The sequence below is a fragment of the Caretta caretta genome, chromosome 16 (genome assembly GCF_965140235.1).
Source record: "Caretta caretta isolate rCarCar2 chromosome 16, rCarCar1.hap1, whole genome shotgun sequence".
Classification (NCBI taxonomy): domain Eukaryota; kingdom Metazoa; phylum Chordata; order Testudines; family Cheloniidae; genus Caretta; species Caretta caretta.
This window is the reverse complement of record NC_134221.1, coordinates 3,141,855-3,161,062: the sequence shown is the minus strand read 5'-3', so window position 1 is coordinate 3,161,062 and position 19,208 is coordinate 3,141,855. Positions and strand designations below refer to the sequence as shown.

Sequence of the window (19,208 nt, the reverse complement as noted above, 5' to 3'; positions counted from 1 at the left end):
CAGTCCCATGCTGCTAGAGGTGGGACTGCTACAGATGGCGCTCTTAACAGTCAGGATGTGGGGTCAGGAGAATAATGCTCCTGTCTCAAAGGGTGTCAGCTGGGAAGAGAACAGTGTTAAGGGAAGTCTGATGCAGCTGTCCTTGGCCAGAAGGTTGGGAGCCAAAAGCAGAGCCTAAAGGATAGGGACCCAAAAGAAGGGGGAATTCAAAGATTCTCATGGCTGCAACAGTGAAATGAAAGATTCCCTCTCTCCCCAGTCCCAAAGTGAGAGACAACAGAATAAAACTAGCAACAAATATGTCTGAAAGGGTTAACTGGCATCAGGCCTGAACATAAGATACCTAGTTGTGACATTTTGTGCTACAAAGGAGGGGTGTCTGGGTTTGAATTCCAGACTCTTACACTCCCTAAAATAGCACAGACAAGGGCTAATTTTGTGGTATTCAACTACACCTGCCCACTGACCAGAAGTCAAATTCCAGCCAAATGAGAGTCTTAAGAAAAAGAGGAGAGACCAGGCAAGGCATCCAAGCCAGATTCCCTGGAGTTAAAGACCCAACTCAGTTCCCCAACATACGAAGGAGCTCCAGCCTATGGAGAGTATACTGGGGCAGGGGGAGAGGGGGTAAGGACGGCTGGTGGCTAAGTAGTACTGGAGAAACTAGGGTTGGGCTGGGCTGGGCTGGGCTGACAACAATTAGAGAACCAAAAGAAACAACTACATTGGGAGTCTGGCTACCGCCTTCACAGCCCAACAGGCATGAGTGGCTGGGTGGGCAGCTCCTGCACAGCCATTCCAGTACACAGATTGTCCGAGTGGCTGCTAGACATTAGGGACACTAGATGGGTGTATTCATGAATCCGGTGTCCCTGCCCCCACTCAATACTGCCTTCTGTGCCAGCCTGGACAGAGCTGGCATGCAGGCCTCAGAGGCATTCAGGTAGTGCAGCACCGCACATGAGACACGTCTGCCTGCTGTCTCCCCTCTGCACGACAAGTGAATTTCACCCTGGGAATTTCAGGCCACATCTACTCCAGTGATTAGTTGCACAAATATGCAAATTACACATCCCTCTCATGCATGCACCCTGATGGCTATTTTGTCTGTGTATAAGTCACTGTACCAGCCCAGGAATCTCACCCAAATCGGGGTCTGTTCTTAAATCACTGACATCTTATGATGAACACAAAAGTACTATGAACATGCTTATTAATCCAACAGAAATGACTGTAAAGTAGCTCCCGAAGACTGGGGGCCAGACTCTAATAACTGACATCAGTAACTGATATTGGAATGTGGCCTGGGCTCTTGACTAGAAAGCTTGGCTGAGATTTTCCAGGCCACCTAAAGCTTTAGATGCCCAGTCCTCAGTAAATTTAATGGGAAATGGGCATCCAAATCCCTTAGACAGCTATGAAAACTCAGCCCTTGTGTGTTAGATTCTACCCCTCTGTGCTAAAGAGAGAGAATGGCCTGAAACTGAGGAAAAGTGATTGAGGCTAAAAGCATGAATGAGACTCACGTAGACTTACTTCTCGAGATGGATGGAGTACAGTGCAAAAGCCAGAGGGTGGCACTCACATACAGCATATGCCTAGCAGGCTCTTCCCAGCTTCTCAAACTTCTGAAATTGGGTCTCATTTGCCATTAGTAGGACTCAAACTCATTTTTAACACAATTCTGTCCCATTTCCTTCACAGTTCACATAAATACCATTAAGAAAAGGAGGACTTGTGGCACCTTAGAGACTAACCAATTTATTTGAGCATAAGCTTTCGTGAGCTACAGCTCACTTCATCGGATGCAAAACTGAATGCATCTGATGAAGTGAGCTGTAGCTCACGAAAGCTTATGCTCAAATAAATTGGTTAGTCTCTAAGGTGCCACAAGTCCTCCTTTTCTTTTTGCGAATACAGACGAACACGGCTGCTACTCTGAAACCTATAAATACCATTAGTTTCACAGTCTCACAGTTGAGGCTGCAGCCAGGTTTTCAGGCTGCTGCCAAGGTTTGTGAGCTACAAGACTACTGATGTTGGATTATGGCTGAAACCTGCTATCCATGCGATTCTGATGCAAAGGACACATTTTGCTCATCTCTGGCCTGGATGCTCCAAGTGCAGCTTCTGAACTTCTACAATACTTATCCCAGATTTAATACAGAGGTATGACCAGCAAAGACTATATGGTTCATCTTGAGCCAAGCTGAGCGCATTGTACACAGGGATGGGGCGCCTCTGCAGGCCACACCTCTGGGTAAGGGTGACTGCCATGTGTTCTGTTATATGGAAAATAGGGGCAACTATGTGACCTTCAGCTAGTCACTCTTAGGAGATGGACTCTCCCAGTGTATATTGTATTTATCACTATGGTACTTACTCTGTTACTGCTTCCATGTCAGGCCTCTGAGATTTTCTGTGTATGTTTGGGACCCATTGAACAATCAAATTTCCACTGTCTGGACAGTAGTCCTGCTTGGGAGCAGCAACCTCACTGAGATCCATCACTTGGAGCTACGACATAAACATGGTATGATTAGTCACTTGTAGAGGTACTCTTCCCTGAGCCAATGCCAGCGGTGCTGTGCAGTCACTGAACTACTGCAGGTGCCACGTATTACATTCTTGTTTTCTTTCACAGGAGAGAACTATAAAAAAATTGCCCAAATCACTTGTGATCATTAAAGATTCTGAGGCACTTCTCACAAGAGACAGAATGTTAATCCTGGTGGCCTAGTCAAAGTCTAAGGTAAATAATTATATTTTGCTGCCTTAAAATTCATCCTGTAATTTCACATGGAGAAATAAAATTATTCTTCATTTCCCCTCCTAAAAACTCCAGCTGTTGGGTAGTATAGCTGGAGGAAACCAGCTGCTGCTTTCCATCCAAGAGGTGACTGCAGCAGATGAATGATCCTTCTAAAGTCTGCAAAGTGGCTTTGGGATCCTTCGGGATGAAAGGCACTATGCAAATGAAAAGTTCTAATTATTATTAAACCTCAAAAACTAGCTAGGCAGATGCAATGTGAATGAGAGGAATCAAGTAAATGTAAGACTCTCAAAGCAATATTAAAGGGGAACTACAAAGGAAAAGTACTTATGCCTTTTGCTCTCCTTGATGATTACATGTCATAACTTTTCAAAAAGAAAACATGCTAAAAGCTCTGCTTGTTTTTTCGTATAAAAATAGCAAATCACAGTCTCCCTGGTTTTGCTGGAAGACGCTTTTGAGGGCTGTAGAACAAGATTTGGATTACATTTGGAACATTACAGCAGCTTTCCCAGCCCTCCATTGAAAGCCTTGCCTCAGCCATCACCTCCCACATGAGGACAGGAATCAATACACTGGAAACATTCAGAGCTGTTTAAAAGGAAGAGAGTTTGCTTAGCTGGATTTCCCAGAGCATAATTTCAAAGTGAATAACTGCAAAGACTGCACCAACTCTCTTCTCCACCAAAAAAGTCACTGAATCAATTTCCATTATTGGATGCAAAGCAATGAACAGCAGTAGACTTGGCAGAATTTGATTATTTTAAAAATTTTTGATGAATTATATCAATGGGTATTTAAGCATTTTTAAATTTTGTACCAATTTCAGTTTTCACAGCTGCATAAAATTATGGGTTTTAAGAAAAAATTCAATTTTTATTGATTTTTAAATGTTCACAGTTGGAGGAAATTATGGGGGGTTGAGACAATCGGGGGTGGAGTTAGATGATTATTTAATGACAGTCTTTCATATTCAAAAAATTAAGGCTTTAGAAAATAAGAACATAAGAACGGCCATACTGGGTCAGACCAAAGGTCCATCTAGCCCAGTATCCTGTCTTCCAACAGTGGCCCATGCCAGGTGCCCCAGAGGGAATGAACAGAACAGGTAATCATCAAGTGATCCATCCCCTGTCGCCCATTCCCAGCTTCTGGCAAACTGTGACTAGGGACACCATCTCTGCCCATCCTGGCTAATAGCCATTGATGGACCTAACCTCCATGAATTTATCTAGTTCTTTTTTGAACTCTTTTCTGTTATAGTCTTGGCCTTCACAACATCCTCAGGCAAAGAGTTCCACAGGTTGACTGTGCTGTGTGAAAAAATACTTCCTTTTGTTTGTTTTAAACCTGCTGTCTATTAATTTCATCTGGTGACCCCTAGTCCTTGTGTTATGAGGAGTAAATAACACTTCCTTATTTACTTTCTCCACTCCAGTCATGATTTTATAGACCTCAATCATATCCCCCCTTAGTTGTCTCTATTCCAAGCTGAAAAATCCCAGTTTTATTAATCTCTCCTCATATGGCAGCCATTCCATAATCTTAATAATTTTTGTTGCTCTTTTCTGAATCTTTTCCAATATATCTTTTTTGAGATGGGGTGACCACATCTGCATGCAGTATTCAAGATGTGGGCGTACCATGGATTTATATAGAGCCAATATGATAGTGTGTGTCTTATTATCTATCCCTTTCTTAATGATTCCCAACATTCTGCCGCAGCACATTGAGTGGATGTTTTCAGAGAACTATCCACAGTGACTCCAAAATCTCTTTCTTGAGTGGTAACAGCTAATTTAGACCCCATCATTGTATATGTATAGTTGGGATTATGTTTTCCAATGTGCGTTACTTTGCATTTTTCAACATTGAATTTAATCTGCCATTTTGTTGCCCAGTCACCCAGAGATTCTTTTGTAGCTCTTCACAGTCTGCCTGGGACTTAACTATCTTTAATAGTTTTGTATCACCTGCGACTTTTGCCACCTCACTGTTTACCCCTTTTTCCTGATCATTTATAAATTTATAACTGTTAAAACACAAAATGTCAACATCTCATGTCAAAATATACAATATAAATATCCTTAAATCAAACTAAGTTCTCAAGCAGCATTTTCTTTCTTTCATGTTCTGTAAATTTCAATTATTACTGATGGAATTATTTTTTCGCTGTGTGCGGTGAAATCGACATTTACAGACATACCTAAATATCAGCCACACTGAGAGATGCTTCTTTTCTTTGTGCCATAACACAAGAGTGCCCAAATAGTGTCCAGCTGAGGGCCCCAATGGCAACTTACCAGAAGCTCAAAGGTTAGCCCTGAGTTCTATAAAAAGGATATCCTTGCAAGCACTCATCTTTCCCCCATTTAAATCACTCACATTTCCAACTCTATTCAAGTTGGTGAAGCTCATCTCTGTCTGTGGGATCGTGTGTGACCCTACCACTGAGTTCAGTCCTGGGAAATGAGTTCTTTCTGAACTGAAATATAGGCACAAACCAAAATCACAGTGAGAACAATACAAACTAACAGCATGCAAAGGACACTATCTGCTATTAAGGTTGTAGTAGACAGAGCTCCGCGTGGATACAAAATTTGCATTGCATGCGATCTGCAAACATGGTCCGTGGATACAAGCGGATTTGCAGGGCTCAAGTGGTGGATTCTCCATCACGGACAGTTTTAAAATCAAGATTAGAGGTTTTTCTAAAAGATCTGGTCTAGGAACTATTTTGGGGAAGTTCTATGGTCTGTGTTATAAAGGAGGTCAGACTAATGATCACAACTGTCCATTCTGGCCTTAGAATCTATTAATCTATTACACTGAGCTTTTCCTCTTCAAAGAACTTTATAGGCACAGTTAACACAACTAGCATTAATGCAATGGCAACAATGCAAGCACTCAAGATGTTCAGGAAATTCAGTTACAGTGGACAGCTCCTCCTTTACTCTCTGTCTTGGTGCAGCTGCCTTGTGTTCTCTTTTGTATATCATACAAAAAATTCCACCCATCTAGTAGAATTTCAGGGTTTTACGATCCCTCTCAACAGGTAGAGCAGTTTGCCATGATGCTCTGAGAAGCACTAAAACTTTGGATTGATATAAACTCTGGATGGCTAACGTGATCTAAACTTTGATGCTGAAACAGCTGGATTTGGAGGCCTTGGTCACAGTTGGGCTAAGTTTAGAAGGCCTCAGTTAAGGAGGACAGTGTTTGGGAGGGCCAAGCCAGCTCATTCCAGATCAAGAAACTTGCAGATTACACTGGAAATTATCTTCCTTCCTGGGTGTTTTTTTTTCCCGCTTTCTGAAAGGAGAAAAGGAAATCCATGGAAAAATAAGGGTTAACCTTGCCCTGACCTTGACAGGGGAAGCATTCAAAAATTAGGAAATGCCAAGGTAAGCGTGAAAATTCCAATTTTAAAAGGGATGTCACCAAGTTTAAATAAATCGTACTTATTTCGGTAATTAAAACGAAAAGGAAATGAGCAAGATGAACACCAGAGCAGAGGGGCAAGGATGAGGCTTTATTGTATTTTTTTTTAAAAAATACCACTAACAAATCATGAACAGCAGGTAACCCACACTTACACAGAATAGCTCTGTTCCTCTCAAGTGGCTGGGTCGCTCATAGGGTTTTAGGAGTTTGCCACTGGCTTTGAAGTAGCAAAGCTGGCTCTTTAGCTCACACATCAGAGACTCAGACTTTTAGATCAAGAGGTTTGACCCTGCTGCCAACAATCTTCCAAGGGGCATCATCGTACAGACACAACATGGAACTAACGAGACACATGCCCACAATCACTTAACATGAACAGAGATAGCAGAAATGGGTGTAAAGTGATACCTTACTCCACTGCTACTCATGGTGGAGTAAGGTACTACTCATCATGAGGAAAGGTGACAGAACCGGGTCTTGGGCATTGGTCCTGTGAGTAGTTACCCACATGCTTAACTTTACACAGTCAAGTAGTCCCATTGAAGTCAATGGGAACTACTCTCAGTACATAAAGCTTAGCATGTACAGATCAAGGGCTTGGATTGTATGTGTATCCCTTTTCCACACCTTTCAATTTGTTTGTTTGTTTTTTTGGTCTACGTTGTAAGCTCTTTGTGTTAGGGACTGTTTTTCTGTGGATTCGTGCAGTGCCTAGCACAATGGGGACCTGGCACTGGTATGAACAATATGAATATTTAATAACAAAGTATTCTATATTCTAGAAGAGCAATCTTTTAAATACATTTATTTTTTAAGCCCTGATCGTACAAACTAATGCATGCGCTTAATATTGAAATCAGTGGGTCCACTCACATGAGTAAAGTTCATCATATGTGTAATTATTTACAGAATCGGGGCCATAAGTGCTAACAGTTTGCTCTGCAATGTATAAAACACAGATGGTGACATGCTCCATGTCCCATGGCAATTCCAATCTCTAAAACATTAATATTCTTCTCAGCCTCTATCAGAAAAACAAGGGTGCCACCATTCTGCTACAGACTCTTAGTCCTGGGAATACTGACAACCTTCAAAAGTCATCCAGAGATTGGAGCTCAGCAACAATTCACCTGACTTCAGAATTTCGGTCAGAGAAGTCATAGACTGAAGTATCATACAGAGAAGGAGAGAAAGAGGTCTCAAGTGCAGCAAAGGTGGAAATAGTTCTGTTACAATTGGAACATCTGATCCTTCCTCGAGGAGAGCAATTGCTGGGGAAGTTTATTATCTTCAGTGTTGGTAATTCATCTAAAAATTAAAAGCAAAAACACTGTGAACACTGAGGACCTGATGTTACAGGATTCTACAGTTAGAGGAACCATTTAGCTCAAAATACATCTTGTCCATTTTAGATATTATTACAGCCTTGTTGGTGTCCTGTTAGCCCAGTTTATTAGTAACTAATTATAATATAATTAATCTTCTGCCTTCCCTAGTGCCTTTCATCAGAGGATCTCAAAATACATTACAAACAATAGTTAATTAAGCTTCACAACCCCACCCCCTCCCAGACCAGAAAGATAAGGAACATGTCAGGCTCACTTAAACCACCACCCAAGTGCAGCAACCTCTGCAGCTATTTAACAGTGCAGAGCAATACTACACGACTGTTTGAGAGGATATGAAGAATAATACAAATCTAATTGCAGGGGGAACTTTTAGGGATATTGAATTTCATTGCCTCGTTGGAATTTGGCCGAGACGCCAAAGTTTAATATCTCCTCCTTACAGAGAAAGAGTCAGAGGATCTTTAATAAGCACAAGTGGTCAAGACCTCAGTTTTACCTCTCATGTGAAAGACATTATTATAGAAATCCCAAAAACCATAGCGGGGCACTGGTTCAGTACTGACTCTAAGGGGAAAATGCCAACACTGAATCCAACAGCACTTCCTGCTGCACCTGAAGCTTTAGATGTCTCTTACCCAGTCTTGTCTAATTGGGAACATGCATGCAATCTGTTAGAAAACATGTTAACTAACACATTTTAACTAAAATGCTGTTAAACACGATTTCGGCCTTAGTGGCTTTGTCTTCATTGCAAAAACAATGTGTGTTTTTGCATCAAGATAGCTGCCCTGATGTAAAATCCTAGCAGACACAAAATGGAGGTAGTTTTTACCTCAGTGTAGCTCAGGGGACGGCAAACTTTTTGGCCTGAGAACCATATTGGGTTTCCAAAATTGTATGGAGGGCCGGTTGCAGCCCCAACCTCCTATCCGACCCCCCCGCTTCTTGCCCCCTGATGGCTCCCCCGAGACTGCTGCCCCAACCAACCTCCCCCCCGCCCCGTCTCCTGACGGCCCCCTAGGGACTCCTACCCCATCCACCACACCCTGCTCCCTGTCCCCTGACCACCCCTGGACCTCCCTCCCCGACTGCTCCCCTGCCACCCCATCCAACCCCCCCTCTTATTTCTGACTTGCCCCCTGGTACCCCTGCCCCATCCACCACACCCTGCTCCCTGTCCCCTGACCACCCCTGGACCTCCCTCCCCGACTGCTCCCCTGCCACCCCATCCAACCCCCCCTCTTATTCCTGACTTGCCCCCTGGTACCCCTGCCCCATCTAACCCCTCTGTTCCCCGCCCTCTGACCACCCCGATCCCTAGCCACCCCCCCACCCCCCAACCACCCCTCCAACCCCCCCTGCCCCTTTACCATGCTGTCTGGAGCACCAGTGGCTGGCGACGCTACAGTCACACCGCCCAGAGCACAGCGTCAGGCTGCGGCTCCCCAACTGCGGGAAGGGGGAACAGCAGGGGAGAAGCCAGGGACTAACCTCCCGGGCTAGGAGCTCAGGGGCCAGGCAGGAGGGTCCCGCAGGCCAGATGTGGCCCACGGGCTGTAGTTTGCCCACCTCTGGTGTAGCTAGTGGAGGTCAGTTCCAGGATGGGGCGGGCAGTGGTACAGGGACAATAAGTGAGTTATACATGTGAACCATGAGCAAGATCAGTAACTTGAGTATATTCATAATATATTCTAAGTATAAATGTATTTCATATACATATTTAAAACTGGCAGGCAATGCAAGGAAAGGTAGAAGAGCTGGAGGGTTTTCCTTCTGAGCTGATAGCCTGAGTCTCTTGGAATGTGCCTTCATTAGGAAAAAAGTGTATTCTTAACTCACTAGCTAACATAAGGTGAAATCCTAGTGACGAGAAGGTAGTTTGTACATGAGTTAGCAGGTGGAGTTAAAGACTGAGCTCCCCCTGTAAAATATGCAGATGACACAAAATATTGGCAAAATGATAAATAGAAGGAGAACAGGGCAGTCATACAGAGCAATCTGGATCGCTTAGTAAGATGGGCTCATTCAAACAAAGTATATTTTAACACGGTCATACGTGTAAGAAGAATGCAGGCCATACCTACAGAACTGGATAGGAGTGATTCTGAAAAGGAAAGACTCTGAAAAGGATTTAGGGGTCAGCGTGGACAAAAACCTCAACATAACCGCCTAGTGTGATGCTGTGGCAAAAAAAGGGCTAATGCGATCCTCAGATGTATAAACGGGAGTAGGAGTAGGGAGGTGATTTTACCTCTGTACACAGCACTGAAGACACCAATACTGGAATACTGTGTCCAGTTCTGGAATCCACAACTTTAAAAGGATGCTGAAAAACTGCTGTGCAGAAAACAGCCACAAAAATAATCTGAGAGCTGGAAAAAATGTCTTGCAGTGAGAAACTTACTGAGCTCAATCTGTTTAGTTTGCCAAGAAGAAGATTGAGAGGTGACTTGATTACAGTGTATAAGTGCTTTCATAGACAGAAAATACCACGTACTAAAGCAGCGGTCCCCAAACTTTTCATGGTCGTGCTCACCCTTATCTGTATTCACCCCGGAGGTCCCCCTAACGTTCCTCCACAGACCCCCTAGGGGGACATGCCCCACAGTTTGGGGACCTCTGTACTAAAGACAGGTTTCAGAGTAGCAGCCGTGTTAGTCTGTATCCGCAAAAAGAACAGGAGGATTTGTGGCACCTTAGAGAATAACAAATTTATTAGAAAAGGAGTACTTGTGGCACCTTAGAGACTAACCAATTTATTTGAGCATGAGCTTTCGTGAGCTACAGCTCACTTCATCAGATGCATACCGTGGAATACAGTTTCCACGGTATGCATCTGATGAAGTGAGCTGTAGCTCACGAAAGCTCATGCTCAAATAAATTGGTTAGTCTCTAAGGTGCCACAAGTACTCCTTTTCTTTTTGCAAATACAGACTAACACGGCTGTTACTCTGAAATTTATTAGAGCATAAGCTTTCGTGGGCTATAGCCCACTTCATTGGATGCATAGAATGGAACATATAGTAAGAAGATATATATATATACACATACATACATACATACATACACACACACAGATAAGTTGGAAGGTGCCATACAAACTGTGAGAGGCTAATTAGTTAAGATGAGCTATTATCAGCAGGAGAAAAAAAACTTTTGTAGTGATAATCAAGATGGCCCATTTAGCCAGTTGACAAGAAGGTGTCCAACGAGAAACTGCTGAGCTTGAATTAATATGCAAACTAGATACCATTAACTTGCGTTTGAATGGAGACTGGGAGTGACTGGGTTATTACACATATTGAATCTATTCCCTTAAGTATCCTCACACCTTCTTGTCAACTGTCTAAATGGGCCATCTTGATTATCACTACAGAAGTTTTTTTCTCCTGCTGATAACAGCTCATCTTAACTAATTAGCCTCTCACAGTTTTACTATATGTTCCATTCTATGCATCCGATGAAGTGGGCTGTAGCCCACGCAAGCTTATGCTCTAATAAATTTGTTAGTCTCTAAGGTGCCACAAGTACTCCTGTTCTTTCTGTACTAAAGGATTCTTTAATCTAGCAGACAAAGGCATAACAAGAACCAATGGCTGTAAATTTAAATCAGACAAATTCAAATCAGAAATCAGGCACACACATTTAACATTGAGGGTGATCGGAACAAAATACCAAGAGAAGTCATAGATTCTCTATCTCTGTATCTTGAGGTCTTCAAATCAAGACTTAAATGCCCTTCTGGAAAATATGCTTTAGTCAAACACAAATTATTGGGTTCAACATAAGGGTGACAGTGAAATTTTCTGGCAAGTGTTATGAAGGAGGACACAGTAGATGATACAATGGTCCTTTCTAGCTTTAAAAAAACCAAACTATGAATGGTTCGGTCACAGAGACCCCCTTGAGACTGTCATGTGATGTGTTAAGACTACCTCTGAGCCCATTTTCCCTACCAGCTTGGGACTTCATAATCCTGTCTTGTTGAGCCAGATACGCTAACCTGCTTCAACACAGACCCAAGGTCTGAACCACATCCACAAATCTGCAGACTTTATCCAAAAATTGTTCAGCAGGTCACCTATCTCCAGCACCCAGACACCCAGTTCCTAATGGGATCCAAACCCCAAGTACATCTGTTTTACTCTGTATAAAGCTTATACAGGGTAAACTCATAAATTGTTCACGCTCTATAACACTGATAGAGAAATATGCACAGCTGTTTGCTCCCCCAGGTATTAATCACTTACTCTGGGTTAATTAATAAACAAAAGTGATTTTATTAAGTATAAAAAGTAGGATTTAAGTGGTTTCAATTAATAATAGACAGAACAAAGTAAGTTACCAAGGAAAATAAAACAAAACACACAAGTCTAAGCCTAATACATTAAGAAACTGATTACAGATGAAATCTCACCCTCAGAGATGTTCCAATAAGCTTCTTTCACAGACTGGACTTCTTCCTAGTCTGGGCCCAATCCTTTCCCTGGTACAATCCTTGTTATTTCCAGCTCAGGCGGTAACTAGGGGATTTCTTCATGACTGGCCCCCTTTGTTCTGTTCCACCCCCTTTTATAGCTTTGGCACAAGGCGGGAATACTTTGTTTCCCTCTGGATTCCCACCCCTCCTTCTAAATGGAAAAGCACCGGATTTAAGATGGATTCCAGTTCAGGTAACATGATCACATATCTGGTGAGCCCCTCTCCATTCCTTCAGGACTGACCTGCACACATGCAGTGGAGACTTTCAGGTAAACAGAGCCATCTACAGTCAATTGTCCTAGACAATGGGAGCCATCAAGATTCTAAACCACCATTAATGGCTCACACTTTGCATAATTACAATAGGACCTCATAGTTATACTTTATATTTCTAGTTTTAGATACAAGAATGATACATACATACAAATAGGATGAGCACACTCAGTAGATCACAAGCTTTGTAATGGTACCTTACAAGAGACCTTTTGCATAAAGCATATTCCAGTTACATCATAGCCACACTTATAAACATATTTTTATTAAACATATGCAGTGCAATGTCACAGAATAGTCTTTAACTTGACCTGCTAACTTGTGTGAAAACTACAAACTGCCTTGAATGTGCTAGGATTGTCCCTGAAGTTGGCTAACTTAAGTTCAGAATAGATCTTTTTCCTCCTAGAAAAGACAGCGTCTATGTCACTGGTTATACCTTTGCTTTCCAAAGAAGAAGCCCTGCAGAGTGAGTCAAAGTTTCTTAAACGGACGCGAGGATGTCCCTGTTCAATCCTCCTTATAGTGTCCCAGCACTGTGGATGTTGGCAAACAGCCATGTCACAGACGGTTTCATCCCACTGGCTGTCATCTGCAGTCACCATCTTTGCAACCACCCAGGCATTAGTGAATAGCAGTAAAATGGCAATAACTGTATATCTGAATACTCTGAAAAAACAGAAGAATTGAGCACAGTGAGAAATGTTAAGAACAAGAATAATCTACATTTCCATAAAAAAAAAAGCACAAGAAGTGGTCATAATTTCCCACTTATATCCTGGGTTGTCTTCATATGCACTCACTCTAGGGACTGATTGGGATAGTTTGGCGACTGTGACCTTGGGAGACCCTCTGGCAGTGGGCTCACCAGACTATAACTCAAATTAGGTCTGACACACTCATTACTCCCAACACACTGTTGTCATAATATATATCTAAAAGGTATTGTGTAAGGTATCACATGTACACTGGTAACATGCGGGTCCTGAACATCACTGCATGATGTCTGAATGGTTTGCATACAAAGCGTTATATAGCTGTGCTAGAAATAAGTTATTAAAATATGCTTCGGAGGTAGTGCATAAACTCAGCCTGCCCTAGACAAAGGAACATGCATTTACCTGTATGAGCAGCTTGATTACAGGCAGAGGACAATGAAAGTATATTTACATATACAGTAAACAGAGTCATCAAGCTAACAAACAGGAGGAGGAGACAATTTAATGATCACACCAGGAGAGAGAATCAGCACCCCAGGAAGCTGCTCTTGAGATAGAGACAATAAACTTTGGGAACTATAAGGGTATGGTTAGATGTTGATAGATGTTTTGCTGCGTGTGTGTGTACCCTATGTGTGCCGCTCCAGCCCTGAGCAGACAGCTGGCATAGCAGACCTTGAGTGAACCACGCAATGACCACAAGATCCGTTAAGGGACAAAGGTACCCAGCTAGGTTTATTGTCAACAAAGCATGGTACTAGTATCCCACAGACTCTACTGGACCACTAATACATGTATGCCTGTAGCAATGGACCAGCTCAGCAAACAGTGGGACTTTCTGTTCCTCTCTAAGGCTAGACAAAGATACTCCCTCTGAAATACATTTTTATACCCCGATATGAACAAGTTAGTACTGCCCCTTTAACATAATTAGTCACTGCCCCCGGACATTGCTAATTATTACCCATCGTCTTGTACATGTTGGTTTGATCAAAACATCTCTATTACACATTGTTATTCTGACCTAATTTTTTAGGAGGGGGTCACTGTGTTCCTGTTATCCTTGGGAAATGTTTTTGTACCATCCTTGATATTGGGATGTTTTGGTACCACTTGATATTGGGATGTGTTTGCGTGAGCACTCTGTGACTAGCACTTCTTCAGAATGTGTATTTTTGCAATATCAGCCCTGTTTCTGCCAAATTCTGTGAGCAGGATTGCCTCATACCAGGCTTCTGATACAAGTACTTATATCTCAGGCTCTCTTCCTACTACAAAGGGGAGCAAAAAGGCATTTTAGTTATCCATCACTGAGGGGACATGGGGAACTTCACCTTCTGAGCCTCTGAAAAGTGGATGCTCCTATCTGAATGGCTGGAGTTGCTACTAGTTTGATGTAAGTGAGAAACCTACTTGGGCAAAGATTGTAACATGCTAAAATTAAATTGTAGTCATTAGCAAGCCTGTTTTGTTTTGTTTGTAACCATACCTGTCTCTTTTCCTCTTCCTTTGTATCACTTCAATCTCTGGTCTTTGTTGTTAAACTTATTCTTAGTTTTACTATAAACCATCACAGTGTTATTATATTGAAATATAGAGGGAGTCCTCAGCTAGCCTTACAGACTGGTGTGGGCACCGTCTCTTTGGAGGCAGCATATTTAATAGTTTCTATGAGTGTCCTGTGAAAGGGACTGAACACTACAGAGAGACATCTCAGGGGAACTCAGGATCACTGACGGTGTTCTCTCTAATTTTTCCCACCCATGTACGGAATGAATTTTGTTATGTACACCAATATGGTGGTGATGTGTGACATATCACCTCCATATTGGTGCATATAACAAAATTCATGTGGCAGGGTGGGCCAAGGGATTTGGAGTGTGTGGGGAGTCTCAGCGCTGGGGCAGAGGGTTGGATGGTGGGGGGGAGGGTTAAGGGCTCTAGCTGGGGGTGCAGGCTCTGGGGTGGGGCCAGGGATGAAGGGCTCAGGCAGAGGGTTGTGCTACGCCAGGTGAGGGCTCTGGCTGGGGATATGGGCTTTGGGGTAGGTCCGGGGATGAGGGGCTCAGGGCTGGGGCAGAGGGTTAGGTTGCAGGGGGTGAGGGCTCCGGCTAGGGTTCCGAATTCTGGGGTGGGGCTGGGGTTGAGGAGTTTAGGGTGCAGTGGGGCACCCTGGGGTTACAATGAGGAGAGAGGACTCCCCCCAACAGCTCTCTCTCCCAGCAGCAGCACCAGTGCTGGGGGGGAGAGGAACCTCTTCTCCGGCTGTGGCAGGTCCAGGCCAGGCTGGGTCGGGGCAGGCGGGCCTCTTCCCCGGCCACGGCAGGTTCAAGGTTGGGCTGGGTCGGGGCTGGGGGAGGGGGCACCTGTCTCCCAGCCGCAGCAAGTTCGGGGCTGGGCTGGGTTGGGGCCGGGGTGCCTGTCCCCCAGCCACAGCAGGGTCGGGGCTGGATCAGGGAAGTGTTACCTAGAAGCTCTGTGTTCTTGGGGAACTAGGGCGCAGTACCCAGCCAGTCTGACTCATGAAAGACCTTCCCCCCGCCCCCAGCCTCTGCTTGAACCAAAACTGATTAGAAAAAGACTTATAAAAAGCAATGAAAAGGCAGTGGGAGACACACCTAAACCCCTGAGATAAAGAGTGACAGGATTAAGGAAACTCCCCTAGCCTCATTTGCATGGAAAATGGGACAAGGAGGAATCGCCATTAGCATAAAGAACAGAGAACAGAGATCACAGAATATCAGGGTTGGAAGGGACCTCAGGAGGTCATCTAGTCCAACCCCCTGCTCAAAGCAGGACCAATCCCAAAACTAAATCATCCCAGCAAGGGCTTTGTCAAGCCTCACCTTAAAAATATCTAAGGAAGGAGATTCCACCACCTCCCTAGGTAATGCATTCCAGTGTTTCACCACCCTCCTAGTGAAAAAGTTTTTCCTAATATCCAACCTAAACCTCCCCAACTGCAACTTGAGACCATTACTCCTTGTTCTGTCATCAGCTACCACTGAGAACAGTTTAGATCCATCCTCTTTGGAACCCCCTTTCAGGTAGTTGAAAGCAGCTATCAAATCCCCCCTCATTCTTCTCTTCCACAGACTAAACAATCCCAGTTCCCTCAGCCTCTCCTCAGAAGTCATGTGTTCCAGTCCCTAATCATTTCTGTTGCCCTCCGCTGGACTCTTTCCAATTTTTCCACATCCTTCTTGTAGTGACACAGTACTCCAGATGAGGCCTCACCAATGTCGAATAGAGGGGAACGATCACGTCCCTCTATCTGCTGGCAATGCCCCTACGTATACATCCCAAAATGCCATTGGCCTTCTTGGCAACAAGGGCACACTCATATCCAGCTTCTCGTCCACTGTAACCCCTAGGTCCTTTTCTGCAGAACTGCTGCTGAGCCATTCGGTCCCTAGTCTGTAGCAGTGCATGGAATTCTTCCGTCCTAAGTGCAGGACTCTGCACTTGTCCTTGTTGAACCTCATCAGATTTCTTTTGGCCCAATCCTCCAATTTGTCTAGGTCCCTCTGTATCTCATCCCTACCCGCCAGCATATCTACCTCTCCTCCCAGTTTAGTGTCATCTGCAAACTTGCTGAGGGTGCAATCCACACCATCCTCCAGATCATTTATGAAAATATTGAACAAAACCGGCCCAAGGACCGACCCTTGGGGCACTCCACTTGATACCGGCTGCCAACTAGACATGGAGCCATTGATCACTACCCGTTGAGCCCGATAATCTAGCCAACTTTCTATCCACCTTATAGTCCATTCATCCAGCCCAGATTTCTTTAACTTGCTGGCAAGAATACTGTGGGAGACAGTGTCAAAAGCTTTGCTAAAGTCAAGGAACAACACGTCCACTGCTTTCCCCTCATCCACAGAGCCAGTTATCTCATCATAGAAGGCAATTATATTAGTCAGGCATGACTTGCCCTTGGTGAATCCATGCTGACTGTTCCTGATCACTTTCCTCTCCTCTAAGTGCTTCAGAATTGATTCCTTCAGGACCTGCTCCATGATTTTTCAAGGGACTGAGGTGAGGCTGACTGGCCTGTAGTTCCCAGGATCCTCCCGTTTGGCACTACATTAGCCTTTTTCCAGTCGTCCGGGACTTCCCCCGATCACCATGAGTTTTCAAAGATAATGGCCAATGGCTCTGCAATCACATCCGCCAACTCCTTTAGCACTCTCGGGTGCAGCGCATCCGGCCCCATGGACTTGTGCACGTCCAGCTTTTCTAAATAGTCCCAAACCACTTCTTTCTCCATAGAGGGCTGGTCACCTCCTCCCCATGCTGTGCTGCCCAGTGCAGTAGTCTGGGAGCTGACCTTGTTCGTGAAGACAGAGGCAAAAAAAGCATTGAGTACATTAGCTTTTTCCACGTCCTCTGTCACTAGGTTGCCTCCCTCATTCAGTAAGGGGCCCACACTTTCCTTGAGTTTCTTCCTGTTGCTAACATACCTGAAGAAACCCTTCTTGTTACTCTTAACATCTCTTGCTAGCTGCAACTCCAGGTGTGACTTGGCCTTCCTGATTTCACTCCTGCATGCCCGAGCAATATTTTTATACTCTTCCCTGGTCATTTGGCCATTCTTTTTTGTGTTTAAGATTCCAAGGCAAGAACCACACCGAACTCTGGGACCAGAAAAGCAGGGAAGCACTGCATGGTGCGGGATCTCTGCTCCAGATGTTAATGAACCTATGCCTGCACACACCCAGCTCAATAGTTATCAGACGAATTCTAGTAAGAAATCCTTTATTAGTATCCAAAATAGTGAAGCTCCCTAATTGCACTGTGTTCCTTGGAGGGAGCTCACCGACCATAGCCAGGAATGATCAGCTCCCATTGTCTAGCCTGAACAAAACAACTTTGGGATACTCCCTTGAGCCATCAATTTACACAAACAAATCTAGTGTTCTCCCTTGAACCACTGTTGTTTCTCTACAAAAACCCCGACTCATACTCAAGTAAGTGCTCTGATGCCTGGATCCAAAATCTGCATCAGGTCCATTGGGACTTCAACTTCTCCTGACTGATCATGCTGGGGGCTCTGCCTGTCCCTCAGCTACCACCACCACCTGGGACCCCTGATCAATTCCAGCTTCACGGGGGTGGTGAGAACCCAGCTCTCTCTCTCTAGATATAGCCTTCTGACCCTAATTTGCGTGATCAGTTATAGTTTTCTAAACCTGACTTTTATAGTCAAGTTTAAGTTAGATTTATTATAATAACTGTTTTGTTTGTTTGGCTCCCCTATGTTTATTACCTGGCAATAAATAACTTTCATGATTAAGGGCTGGTTGCTTCTCTCTCTCTCTTCCCCCTCACCCCCTCATGGATGTTTTTTGGTTTCCTCATTTGCTCTGCAGCAATGATCCTTGTACCTAAGCTAAAAATCCCTGCAGCGCCAAAAAATCCTGTGGGGTTTGCTCATCCTGTGGGTTACGACCAGAACAATTGTAATGTGGAAGTGGGGGTAGAGATGTGCTGAACCAGGGACATATGAGGGTGGCAGCTTGAAAGTGCTGCTCGACCCAGACTGCTCAGGCGTACTGTGTTCTGGCGCCGTGCTCATAGCATAGGAGGGTGGCAGCTTAGAGGTGCTGTTGGACCCAGCCTGGGGAGTCCAGGGACATATAAGGGCTCAGGTTGGGAGTGCTGATTAACCCGGACCTCTCAGATGCACGGGCGGGGGGGTGTGTGGGTGTGTGCGTGCGCCTGATTCTGGGGCTGGAAGAACCCAGCCCTGGGGAACTTAGATCCTGCAAGATAGCTCCTTTGGGAGGGAACTTGCAGCAGGGAGAAGTAGAGAACACAATATGAGAACACAAGCGACAGAAGCAGTACATTGATAGACATACAGAAACCTTCCCCCCCCCCCCGCAAAGAGGAGCCCTAATAAATGAGCATACCCCAAAGTAACGGTCAAAGCTAGTAACAGGAGGGGCACCTGTCCCCTGGCTGCAGCAGGTTCTGGGCCGGGGGAGGGGAGCCTGTCCCCTGGCAGCAGCATGTTCAGGACTGGGTTGGGTCAGGGCCGGGGGAGGGGCGTCGTGGCAGGTCTGGGGCTTGGGGAGAGGCCTGTCTCCCCACTGCAGCCCTGAGCACCTGTGCAGCACTTAATATGCAGCTGCGCAACTTAGATCAACTGATTGTTACCTG

General features: G+C 44.6%; 1 protein-coding gene across 4 annotated transcripts in view; it reads right to left on the bottom strand.

Moving 5' to 3' along the window:
* LOC125623448 (uncharacterized) overlaps positions 1-19,208 on the bottom strand; it is a 35,673-nt gene that overhangs the window by 13,073 nt on the left and 3,392 nt on the right. For 3 of the 4 annotated variants that reach the window (XM_075120625.1, XM_075120627.1, XM_075120626.1), the window contains exons 2-4: positions 12,761-12,990; positions 5,159-7,525; positions 2,384-2,517 (exon numbers count right to left, since the gene is read on the bottom strand). In XM_075120625.1, the coding sequence (XP_074976726.1) occupies positions 2,384-2,517; positions 5,159-5,191 (167 nt within the window). In that variant the 5' untranslated portion in view covers positions 5,192-7,525; positions 12,761-12,990. The remainder of the gene's footprint in view (positions 1-2,383; positions 2,518-5,158; positions 7,526-12,760; positions 12,991-19,208) is intronic. The other variant, XM_075120628.1, reaches the window with a different exon arrangement.